Source organism: Alligator mississippiensis, chromosome 9 (assembly GCF_030867095.1).
Source record: "Alligator mississippiensis isolate rAllMis1 chromosome 9, rAllMis1, whole genome shotgun sequence".
Classification (NCBI taxonomy): domain Eukaryota; kingdom Metazoa; phylum Chordata; order Crocodylia; family Alligatoridae; genus Alligator; species Alligator mississippiensis.
Window position 1 is genome coordinate 7,444,026 of NC_081832.1, and position 12,930 is coordinate 7,456,955.

General features: G+C 43.5%; 1 protein-coding gene across 1 annotated transcript; it reads left to right on the top strand.

Annotated features, from left to right (window-relative positions):
- Window positions 1-2,243: 2,243 nt before the first annotated feature.
- PPP1R3D (protein phosphatase 1 regulatory subunit 3D) lies at window positions 2,244-10,276 on the top strand. Its single transcript, XM_014609531.3, has one exon. The coding sequence runs from the start codon at window positions 2,254-2,256 to the stop codon at window positions 3,088-3,090; it is 837 nt and encodes a 278-aa protein (XP_014465017.3). The 5' UTR covers window positions 2,244-2,253; the 3' UTR covers window positions 3,091-10,276.
- The last annotated feature ends 2,654 nt before the right edge of the window (window positions 10,277-12,930 follow it).

Sequence of the window (12,930 nt, forward strand, 5' to 3'; positions counted from 1 at the left end):
GTAGGTTGTAGCCGTGTTGGTCTAAGGACAAAGGCAGACAAGATTATTTGGGTAAATGTGATATCTTTTATTAGAGCAACTCAAATAGTTGGAAAAGTTCTTCTTAGCAAACTTTCAGGTACAAATACCCTTCGTCAGGCTGAGGAAGCATCTGTAGTTGGTGCGTGCTCTTCCTGGGTGGAATGAATAGTCGATTGGAAGAAACGAATAGTCTACCCAAAGAACGTTGTCTGTAGCATGGACACGCACTTAACTGCTTGTGATTTGTCACGGATGCAATCAGTGCAACATGCTGACTTTGTGATTCTTGAAACCCAGTTTCTTTTATTTTCATTTGTGAGCAGAATTGGAGATGCATCTCCATGCACATAGAAGATCAAGTACATCCCGTAGCTTGCCTGCTCTGTGGGGCTGGGACTGAGCCTTCCTTTCCACTTGTGCAGTGGCATAAAGGGAAGCCTGCCAATGGCTCTGAAATTGTAGCAGGAGGAACCTGGAGGGCAGGGACCATCTTTTTGTTCTTGTGCTCTTCACCCCATTTTTATTTTTATTTTTTTTTGCAAAAATCTAGTTGGTCTAATAAAAGATATCACCTCTACCAAGGGTGGCCATTCGTCCAGTTTTAGAGGAAAGTCTTGTTTTCTGGTCCTCTATCCTCTATTGATATGAAACCAGATGCCTTTATGTCCTCTATTTTTCACCACTCGGCCCTCCCTCCTCCCCGCCCACCACCGTCCACTGCTGACATCGCTGAGCAGCTGCCTGCAGGAGCTTGCTCTGCCTCCCCAGCCTTGGGAGACACGCAATGTTCATCAATACCTACTAATTATGCTAATTGATTGATTCCATCATGACATTGCCTAGCAACACTCATGTGGGGCCAGGATGCCACGAAGTGAAGGCAATCAGGACTTGTGGAAGGCGTAAGGTGGCCATCGAGGTACTTCAAGAATAGAGAACAGTTGCTTTTAGTGCAACTGTCTTGAGGTACCTTGAGGACGACCCCACCACAAGTCCCGATTGCCTTCACCCCATGGCACCCTGGCCTCACCTGGGTGCTGCTAGGCAATGTCATGATGCATTCCATTAATGAGCATAATTAGTTGCTATTGATGCAATTATTAATAAATGTGATCCATTAGTAATGATAGACTTTGGGTCAATGATTCCCACGGATCCTGACTTTCTCTTAGCGAAAAAAAAACAATCCCCAGTTTTTGGTTTAAAAAAAAGGAACCCAAAATCCACATTTTCCAGTGACTAAAATGAAACACCATTATATAGTCAGGTATCCAGGTTGTAGCCATATTGGTCTAAAGGAAAAGGCAATCAGGACTCGTAGTAGAGACAATCCCTTTTATTAGACACACAAGATTTTTGCAAAAAAACCCAAAACAATTCTTTAATCTCAAGCTTTGTTTGTGCCCGAAAGCTTTAAATGAAAGAAAAAATTGTTGCATACCACTATATATCTATAGATATATATGATAGATATATATCTATAGGTATCTATAGATCTATCTATCTAGATCTATCTATCTAGATCTATAGATACATATATCTATCTATAGATATATCTATCTATATAGATACATAGATATATCTATCTGTATAGAGATAAATATATGATAGATATATATCTATAGATACATATCTATAGAGCTATCTATAGATATAGATATATAGATACATAGATATATCTATCTATATATAAATATATGATAGATATATATGTATAGATATATATCTATAGAGCTATCTATAGATATAGATATAGCTATCTATCTATCTATCTATCTAGATAGATAGATAGATAGATAGATAGATAGATAGATAGATAAGAGTGATTTCATTTTAATCACGGAAACGTAGATTTGGGGTTCTTTTTTTTTTTTTTTTTAACCAAAAATTGTGGATTTTTTTTTTTTAATCTGATTTTTAAAAAATCCTCTGGTTTTCTCTGAGAAAACCAGGATCCCCGATGATTACTAATGAACACTCCTGCCCTCCTCCCCCTGTCTCCTCCCTCCTCCTTTCCCTTCCCCTCCCCCCTACCCATCCCGCAGACTGCAGGTGCCTAGTGAGGGCAACCCGAGGGCAGCGGCTTCGCGACACCCAGTGCGCACGCTCCTTACTCGGAGCATGCGCAGAAAGGCCCGCGGCTCTGATTCGTCGGTGGCGCGGGCGGCGTGACGTCACGGGCGCCGCGTTGCCAAGCGCCGCGGGCCGGGCCGGGCCGGGCCGGGCCGGGCGATGGCGGCGCTGCGGGCGGGCCCGTGGGTGCCGGAGTCGGCGCTGCGGGCCCCGCGGCGCAGCCCCAGCTACCTGTCGGGGCTGCGGGCCGGCGAGGCGCGGCCGCCGAGCAGCTGCGACCCGGACCTGCGGCCCATCATACGCCGGCGAGCGCGCTCCTTGCCCACGTCCCCCGAGCGGCGGAAGCGAGCCGCGGCGCAGTGCCCCGTGCCGGGCTGCCGCAGCCCCATGAACCGCGTGCGGTTCGCCGACGCCTTGGGCCTGGAGCTGACCCAAGTGAAGGTCTTCCAGAGCAGCGAGGACCCCTCCGTGCCCCTGCACGTGCTGTCCCGCCTCTCCATCAACTCGGCGCTGTGCTGCAGCAGCTTGGACCTGGAGTTCGCCATGCAGTGCCTGGTGCCCGACTTCCCGCCGCCGGCCGACGCCGCCGATTTCACCGCCCGGCTCCGGCGCCAGCGCGTGTGCCTGGAGCGCGTGAGCAGCTCGGACCTGGGGCTGGGCGGCACCGTGCGCGTCCTCAACGTGGCGTTCGAGAAGCAGGTGTCGGTGCGCTACACCTTCGACCGGTGGCAGAGCCTGCACGAGGTGTGCGCCCTCTGGCACAGCGGCGTCGCCGAAGGGGACGGGCTGGGCCCCGCCGACGTCTTCACGTTCTTCCTCCCGGTGCCTCCTTTCCTGCTGCGGCCCTGCTCCGTGGTCCAGCTGGCGGTGCGGTACCGAGTCGACGGGCACGAGTACTGGGATAACAACGAGGGCCAGAACTACAGCTTCACCTGCAGGAGCCACCCGCTCAAGATGCCTCGGGAGTGCGAAGAGAGCTGGATCCACTTCATCTAAGCGCCGCGGCGCCGCCCTCTCCGACGGCAGACGAGGGTCTTTGGGGCAATCCGATATCCTAAACCAACGCGGCTGCGACCTCTCCCGTGGCACCGCAGGAAGCCTGCTGAAGCCCGTCGCGCCGTTCAGAGATGTTTCAAAATAAGAAAATAAGAGCTCTTTGCAAAGCACTTCTTGGGCGTTAAAAAGCTGCCTGCTGTCTCACGCGATTCAAGAGATCTCTCAGCATGGCAGGGCAGCGTTGGCTCAACGGGGCGCTGCTGCCAGATTTAAAGCTAGAACGTCTAAAAGCAAAACAGAGCTCTTGGGAAATACTATAGATTGCGCAGGCAGAACTTTTTTAACTAATGTTTCATAATTTTAACGGCCTTTCTGTTTTGCACTTCATTGGGAAATGGACTGTTTTGCTTTGTAGTTTTGTTAGGATGCCACTTCTTACACACTGGTTCTTGGGCATTGTGCCACTGATGCAAAGTCTAGGATGCAGGTGCTGCGAGGGAATGTTTATATTTAGGTCCATTTTTATTAATATTTAAAACGCATTTAATATTTTTATTGTTGGTTTTCATTATTTTTAGCAACCACTGGCTATTAGATGGATACTATCTGACAGTGGCCCTAAAAAAATAAGTTGTAAACCTGGTGCCTTTTCTTATCTGCAGTGCATGTTATAGATGCAGTCAAAGGGATTGTTAACCACAGCGTAGTGTTTGTTAAATTGTGAGGCTGCCCTTTGTGGGGAAGTTCTCTTCTTTTTTTTTTTTTTTTCCATGTGAAATACATGTGGGTCTCTGGAAAAAGGAAAAAAAAAAAAAAGATGTTTCCCTTTTTGAATAACTGCTCTTACTAAGTAACTCCATAGCAGTGTTGCACTTCTTCCTGAAGATAGCACTTCTGCTGTCCGTTCTACCTGAAGATAACCTGGTGATAAAAGAGAAATGCTAATGAATTAAGCCTCTCAACTCCTGTGGGAGGCTAGTAATTATGCCTATTTATAAGTGGGGAAACAGATTTGAGATGCTAAATGCCAAGGCCATACAGTGACCAGGCTGTAGAATCGAATCCACGAGTTCTGGTGCTTATGTCTCTGTTGCAGTCTCCTCACTCTGTGGCAGTAGTGTCTTGAACCCTATAATTACCTGCTTTTACTCAGTTAAACAAAAATGCCCTGGCTCCTCCTGCTCCAGCACAATGTGGTGGCTTCTAGGAGGGATGAAGGCATGGCCGGTGCCACTGTGGATCCACTGGTAAGAGTCTCTCTTATGCGGTAGTGGGGGGATGGCCTCCCCCATACACAACCTATTGCACTGCCTCTAGTGGGGTGAGGATTGAGTCCTATACAGTTTTGGCAACACACAGGCTTAAATTCAGATAAGGGAAGTCAATGCCTCCTACAGTGAAAATGCCTGAAAAGCTGTATTTACCTTGCATAGGTAGCCTTAATTTTCAAAAGTAACTAGTGGCCTTGAGTGCCTGAGTTGGGTTTTTTTTTTTATAGTATTCAGTTGCCTGAGCTTTATAGAGTTTTATAACCATCTGTTAAAATGACACTTTTCCAGGATGCAGATGCTTAGCACTTCCTGAAAATTAGACAGTTTATCAAGGAGGACAACAGATATTCAGGCACTCTAAACCACTAATGGCTTTTGAAGAGCAACATGAATAGTATACTGTATGCTAGTACCCACACACTTGAGCTACAAAGTACAGCCTCATGCCTTCAAACACCTAAAAAGTATGAGAGATCCAGCAACCTAAAGTGTTACTACTTTTGTTTAAAAAGATATGGCAAAGTAATAATAAACATAACTCTTAAAATGCATACATAAGAAAACTGAGAGAGTGGACAGTGCAGCAGCAACTTTAAGGGACAATGAGTTTAACATTCTTTTTTAACAGTACCTTCTAGTTCTTAAAGTCTGCAGGTAGCTTTAGGGAATCATCACTTGCAAGTCTCAGCTGTCAGCCAGAAGCTGAAACGGATATGTGATGTTTCCTATTCTCAGCAGTATTCAAAACATTTAAATCCTGAATTGGGAGCTGTCCAGTTGATACATTAGCACTTGGTTTAACTGGTGAAAACTGCAGAGTGGCAATCAGAAAATCTATCTTCTGTTCCCTACCATTCTGCTGTTTTCTGTGAGACGGGGCAAGTCACTCATTTTCTCTGTAATCTGTTTCTTAATATAAGTTGTATATTAAATGATTCTTGTAACAGGGGTCCGCAACATATGGCCCGCAGGCCAGATCAAGCCTGTGGAGTTGGAGAGCTTTGTCTCTGTCCATGGCTACACTGGGGGTGGGCAGCTTCCAGCTGTGCTTGTGCTGCTGGCACTTCGCTTCAACCTCTTGGCTTCAGTCCAGCATGTGGGCCAGGTGGTTTTGGCACTGCATTAGCACAGGCTGGGGCTTTACCTGTGCCTGTGTTGAAGGCAGGTGGCTAGGAGCTGTGCTCATGTTGCCACTGCTTTTCCCAGTCTGGTTCCCCCCCACCTTTGCCCCCAAACCTGGCTGCATCTAGTCCATGCAGAGCTGTGCCAAGGCTGAGCATCTGCATCCTTGATCCCTGGCCGGCTCCAGCGTCCCAGCTCTTTGGGGAAAAAAAAAAGCCCTGCTCTCACCAGCTGTCGGGGCTTCTGGGGGCTTGTGGCAGAGCCCCCCCGCCACGCAGCATGGGGCAGCGGGCATCACCCCCCTGCCTGGCAGCAGCTGGTGAGTGCAGGGCTTTTTTTTCTCCCCCTTTTAAAGTGCCAGGACACTGGGGCCAGGCGGGGCAGCCATTGACAGGGCTAGGAGAGCAGGTGGGGGTCGGGGGTGCTCAGGGGAGTTGGAAGAGCAGGCAGGGGATGGGGCCTGGCAGGGGTGCCCCCATGGTCCCCTCTTCCAGCTCCTGCCCCCTACTTACTGGCATGGAGTCTGAGTCCAGCTCCCTGTGGCAGCGAGCAGGGACTGCCCGAATCTCCAAATCTTTTCCAAATCGATTCAAACCTTTTTATTGGTCTCCCGATTAGATTCGGCCAATGAATCTCCTCCAAATTGAATCAGCACCCGAAGCTTCACACAGCCATACTGGCCAGTGACCTGGTAGTGCACTGCACTACTGTAATGCTGGATTGAATAGCCTACAAATCTCAGTTGAAGACTAAAATAACAGGATTTCCAGTAATTACGGGTTGTGTAAACTGTCCATGTGAGGTATCTGTATTATGAGTTTACTGCGTGTAGGTGTTTTGGATAAAGCCGTCATATCTGAAGTTGTATCTGTATGATGCTTTATAAAAGTTGCAACTTGACAGTCTTTTGGCCAAAATTCAGCCAAGGCCTGTGTTACCATGACTATGACGGTTCAGTGTTTGGGCTGCTGGCTGCCTCTTCACCAAGATGTGGCTCTCAGTACTGTTCTGTACATGTAGTGTTAAGCATTTTGCAGGCAAGGTTCAACTCCTGTTTCCTTTTTCTGGTCTGACAGGATTGGAGTGCTTGAATGCAGTTCAGCTAGCTTCTGCAGTCAGCGACTTAAATATTGTTGGGCCTTGTATATGTCTACTTGGTTAAAAAATGCACTAGAGGGGGAAAAAAGAATGAAAATTATCATCAGTGGAAAAATGAATATCCAAACTTCATCTTAAACCTAGGTTAGCATTGGCATAACAACCAAAAATTAAAGCTTTGCACAGCTACTGGTAGTAGGCATTGAAAACCTGCTCCTGAATTTGTTAACAGCCATGTGTTATAAATGACATATGCCAAGGACCAGAATGTTCCAAATGTCAGGCCTCTAAGTGGACTTAGATACACAAGTGCAATTCTATTCCACCCCATTCGAGTCCTGATAATCCATTAATGCATCGGTTTTTTGTCGCACACTGCCATCTTACTATTAGGACTGGGGCATGAAAAAACAGCAAGGAGGAGGTGGACCCACCTGCCTTTCAAACTAACTGTTTTTCAGGGATTTGAGCAGGGTGGAATAGAGTTGCACTTAGGCATGTCAGTCCATTTATGCACCTAGCAGGTGGAATGGAATCGCCCCAAGTGTATATCTGCCTTTATTTACATCTAAGATTTTTTGCAGTGAGACCGAATGTGACTAACATGGTTTTGTTTTTGCCATTAACCCAGTTTCTATATTGCTATATATACAGTCAGATGAACCCTTTCTGGTTACTTTATTTGGTGTAACTTGTCTGTTGTACCTTTAATTACAATCTAAGAAACCGATTAACTGAAATTGGTCAAATGATTTAAAATTAGCAGTTTGGGTTCTCTTAATATAAAACCTCTTAACTCCCTAGGCTAAGATTTTTTCAAAGGGATGTAGGAGAATCAGGTGCTCAATGACAGCCTAACATCATGGTAGCCTGTTCAGTGAGATGATGAACACTTTTGTAAACTTGAGAAAACTCAGACCCATTTTAAATCAATAGGGAATGCCTGTGTTTATCATGTTGCAAGACAGAGCCAACTCTGCCAGTTAAGTTTGCCTTGTGTATTTGATTGTCTTGTTCTTTACGTTTTGAATTGCAAATTTATTTATTGCTTGTTACAAAGTACAATCCCGTGTGCATAGGTCTAAAATCAGTCTCAATTTATAGTTTTTAAGTTATCTTTTGTTGAAAGTAATCTTGTGTGTTAGGCAGTCTTACATGGGTAATAGGAAGGCCTAGGTTCAGTGTTTACAGGTTGCATTGGAAATGAAAGAGAATTTTGAAAAACTGTAATTCACAAAAATATACAGCCTGTATACCATTTTTATGCTTTCACTATAAATTGTCTTCTCTGAGAGCTTGCTTTGACAAACAGTGTTAATGACGTTTCCGTTTATGTGCCTTTTGAATTTCTATACAAGAATGAACAAAACGTAGTTCATGAGTAATATGACTTAATGTGTCTGCTAGCATATGATGTTACTCACTACAACATGTACCGTACACAGCAAAGGTCTGTTCTTCAGAGATACTCGGTATCTGTTGCTCCCACTGATTTGAGTTGGAGTTGTAGGTGCTCATCACCTCTGAAAGTCAGGCCCTGAAGGTAAAATACTCTTATACACGACTTCAAGCTACTAATAATATTTTCTACAAACTGTATATGTAAATTATTTAGTTATGTGGATGCTAAGTAGACTATCAAGATTCCACTTATGTTAATCTTTATTATAACAGAACTTTAATTGTCCTGCAGAGCATTAGAAGAAAATGAAATATAGTACTTTGAAAAGCAATTGTGCAACAGTGGCACTGTGAGGTTTCAAGTTTATATCTAAATTCTGTTTTTGAAGCTCGCCATGACTTTTCAGAGGTATTGCATCCAAGACAGACGTAGTGCTTCCGGAGACGCAAGTCGTGTGGTAACTATGGTGCATGTTGAAAGGGGACAACCTTTAACTTCCCCTATGTTCTAGGTCTGAGCTGGCAGAGCAGGGTTTTGTATGTTTTGAAGCAGCTTTTGGAACCTGCAAATGTGGCTATATGGTATTATGGGTTTAGCTCTATAGTGGAACTTGTACATGGCTTTGCAGAATGTAATACTAAGACTTGTCATCACCCAGAAACTTTTTTTCCTTGTACTCACTTTGCTGACTGCTCTTGCACTTAAATGGTCTTCTAAAAGTTAATGGGACTAGTCTGTGTAAGTAAGGGCCAGACCCAAACTGAGTGGGAGTTCAGGTGCCTAAATAGGTTTGAGGTGCTTAAACACCCTTCTGAATCTGGTTGAAGTTTTTCCCAATATGGGTAAAGGCTACACAACTAAGACTTTTTACTTTTTGTCAGGAATGTAAGCAGATGAAAGTGGACATGCACTAATGCTGAGTAGCACTAATGTTAAGTATAAGCACTGATGCGGCATAACAAAGTGCCATTTTTCAAGTCTTTTGCTTTGCTTTCAGGTGATAGATGTATTTCTTCTGTCTGTTTAAAACAAAAACAAAAAAGCACTGAGTCACTTCCTTTTAGGTATTGTATTAGACACCATTTTTACCATGAATGTTACTAAAACTCTTTTGTATATCCTTGGTTTCTTGGTAGAAATACATTGCTAGCTTCCTCTGGTAGTGTTCCTGCCATATGTTGGCAAATGTCAAAAGCCTAGTGCAAGACTTGCATAGAGTTGATGTCGCCAGATTATCCAAAGTTGGGACTGTCAGTGTAAAGGTTATGTCATGTATATTGCAATGTCTGAGTCAGAGAGCCAGGGTAGAAAGCAGAATTGACTAGCTTAGCAAGTATGGGTTTTCAGCACAAGGGGGTTTGTGTTGTCTTCCTTCTTCTGAATCAAAAGGTATTTCTAATGTGCAAAACCTGATTTAGTCCAGTTATGCCTTTTTATCAGTTTGTGTGACTTGCACTACTGGATAAATAGAAGCTGAAAGTAACTCTTAGTAAAGTATGTGGGTTGAGCTGGCCCAGCATAAAATGGGAATGAACAAGTGATCTTTGGCTTTAATTCATTATGTGAAGAGGCTTTTCTTTGAGGTACTGCTAAGCTGATGAATATTTGCACATTGCTAGTAGTAACAGTTTGTCACTGTATATGACAGAAGACAGACTCTTGCTTGTATCTGTTTGTTTTTTCCCTGCTCGTATCCTGATCCCCATCAGAATTCTCTTGTCAAAGAGGTTTGAGCCATTGAGTTCAGTAAGCCATTGAGCCTTCAGATGGCAAGCTCAACACAGCACCTTCAGTTGCATGCTAAAGGGAAACTTGTGATTGTCTTCATAAAGTCTCAGGACAATTAAAATGTCTGCTTGCACTGTCTTCAAATTCAGCGTCTCCACTATCATTGTAAGGATTTTTGTGAGATTACATTATTTGAAAAGAATTATTGTCATATAATGCACTTTAAAACCATTAAAATGAATTGAGATGTTTATTTATTGAACATATATTTTAAATACAAATCTTGCAAACGGTTGTTTCAAAATCAGTTTTTAAATGAAGCATAAAAAACATAGAAAAGGGATTTTAATTATCAGTCAAATGTCACATCCTACTGTACAGTATAAATCCATCAGACTTGCTGGTCTGCACTAAAATGAATGTCCTTTGGTTTTGACACATGTAATAGTGCTCTGTGGATAGCCCATGTTATGTAAAAAGCTTTATCCGTTTAACGACAACAATAAACTTATGCTTATAATCCTTTTACTATAAAAATTTGCAGTTTGTAAAAGGAATACTTTTACAGGGTTTTATGGTTTCTTTTCTCAATGATGCCTTTGTTGTACAGCAATGCTTGGAAGCATCAATATGCAATTGAACAGTGTTGTTATTTTAAAGGAGTAAGGGCCTCAAATTAGAAAATAAGATGGTGCTACAAGTGATGCAAGCAATTCAGATAAAAATGCCATAATTGATGCAAGCATTTAAAATAAAGATGGAAATCTTAGATACAAACATTGCTAACGTAACAATTTTTCCTCAAATTGATATGATCATTTTAAGTCCTCTCTGTAGCTCTCATTCCATAATTGCTCCACATGTAAAATTCTCAGTTACTGCAGCTATAGAATTAGACTTTAAAGAATGAAAGCAACAACTAGGTTAACATTATTTTGACTCTAATATGAATTCAGGGAAAGGTATTTTTCTTTAAAATAAAGAGAAGACCATTTGATATCACTTCCTCAATCCATGGTGTGAACTACATGTTCCTTTTTCTCTTGTTTGCATCTGATAAAACTATACATGTCCACAAGAGTCAGGAAAACCGCTATAAGAACGATATTTAAAAGACTGGATGCTACTCTGATTTTAAGCATAGATTCACAGATGTTAGGGTTGGAAGGGACCTCAGTAGATCATCGAGTCCGACCCCCTGCATAGGCAGGAGAGAGTGCTGGGTCTAGATGACCCCAGCTAGATGCATATCCAACCTCCTCTTGAAGACCCCCAGGGTAGGGGAGAGCACCACCTCCCTTGGGAGCCCGTTCCAGACCTTGACCACTAACTGTGAAGAAGTTCTTCCTAATGTCCAATCTAAATCTGCTCTCTGCTAGCTTGTGGCCATTATTTCTTGTAACCCCTGGGGGTGCCTTGGTGAATAAAACCTCACCAATTCCCTTCTAGGCCCCCATGATGAACTTATAGGCAGTCACAAGGTCGCCTCTCAACCTTCTCTTTCGGAGGCTGAAAAGGTCCAGGTTCTCTAGTCTCTCCTCATAGGGCTTGGTCTGCAAGCCCTTAACCATATGAGTGGCCCTTCTCTGGACCCTCTCCAGGTTATCCGCATCCCTCTTGAAGTGCGGTGCCCAGAATTGCACGCAGCACTCCAACTGCGGTCTGACCAGCGCCTGATAGAGGGGAAGTATCACCTCTTTGGATCTATTCGTCATACATAATACAAGCAGGTGTCTAACATTCTATTTAAAACCATGAACTCCTGCACCAGTACAGGCTGGGGGTGACTGGCTGAATATGAGCCAAAAGTGAGCCCTAGTTGCCAAGAAGGCTAATGGTCATAGGCTGCATTGATAGGTGTGTTGCCAGCAGGTCAAGAGAAGTGATTATTCTCCTTTATTCAGCACTGGTGAGGCCACATCTGGGGTCCTATGTTCAGTTTTGCCCACCACATACAGAAATTTGGAGAGAGTCCAGCGGAGGGCAACAAAAATAGTTCGGGAGCTGGGGGATGACTTGCAAGGAAAGGCTGAGGGAATTGGGCTTATTTAGTCTGGAGAAGAGAAGAAAGGGATTTGATAGCAGCCTTCAACCACCTGCCAGATAGTTCCAAAGAGCATGGAGATGGACTGTTCTCAGTGGTGGCAGGTGACAGAACATGGAGCAATCGTCTTGAATTGCAGCAAGGGAAGCTTGGGTTAGATATTAGGAAGAATTTTCTCACTTGGAGGGTAATAAAACACTGGAAGAGTATATACAGAGAGGTTGTGGAATCTCCATCTTTGGAGGTTTTTAAGACCTAGCTAGACAAAGCCTTGGCTGGGATGATGTAGTTGGGGCTGGTCCTGCTTTGAGCAGGATGTTGGGCTAGATGTGACCTCCTGAGGTCCCTTCCAGCCCTAATTTTCTATGATTCTAACTCCAGAAAGGCAGTTTTTGTGTTTACATGCACATAAACACGCACACACAGCGTAAGGTCTTGTAGCACTACCCCAGAGAACAAAAGATCTCTCCCAAATTATGTTACAAATTACAGAGGTATATAATAACCTTCCTTTTTAAAATAAGAATCGAGCAATAGGAATTCACTATACCTTGGAATATCCTATACTTTCTCAGTTTTGGAGACTTTAGTTCACTTTTGTGTTACAAGATTCAATTTAAAAAAAAAAAGTACTAGGGACAGATTAATTCCAAACATGATTTCACCCAAGCTGGACCGTGGTACCTTTTAAAAAATTGCTACTGACCCAAAAACATACAAAAAACTAGAACTCGTGGTTCCAAAATGATACCTTTTATTAGACCAACTGGAAAATGGCAAGAAAATTGTCCTTTTCTGCAAGCTTTTGGGATCAAAGTCCCTTTGTCAGGCTCTGGGAAAAGTGTAGATCATATAAGATGGTAAAAAGTCCCCATAGGCAGGAAATAAACTTCATTTTTGCACAGAGGGAGCTGAAGATGGAAGTCTGTCCCTCTGGGTCCATGAGAGTGTCTTTGTGAGCTGTGTTGAGTAGTTCTTTGATGTGCTGATCAGGTAGAATTCCTTCCCTGAAGGTGTCAGATGGGAATTAGGTCAGGTTACTGACCTAATGATGATATTTAAATAATCAGTATAATATTTGGTGCTAAACAAAAGTGTTTAAACTAATGAAGAAAGATGGGTGCACAATCAAACCTGATTAAGAACATTCTTGAGCTCTTAGGGAAACTGGATTT

Excerpts from the sequence above, each read along its gene's own strand:
- PPP1R3D (XM_014609531.3), top strand. The coding sequence starts at position 2,254 with ATGGCGGCGCTGCGGGCGGGCCCGTGGGTGCCGGAGTCGGCGCTGCGG.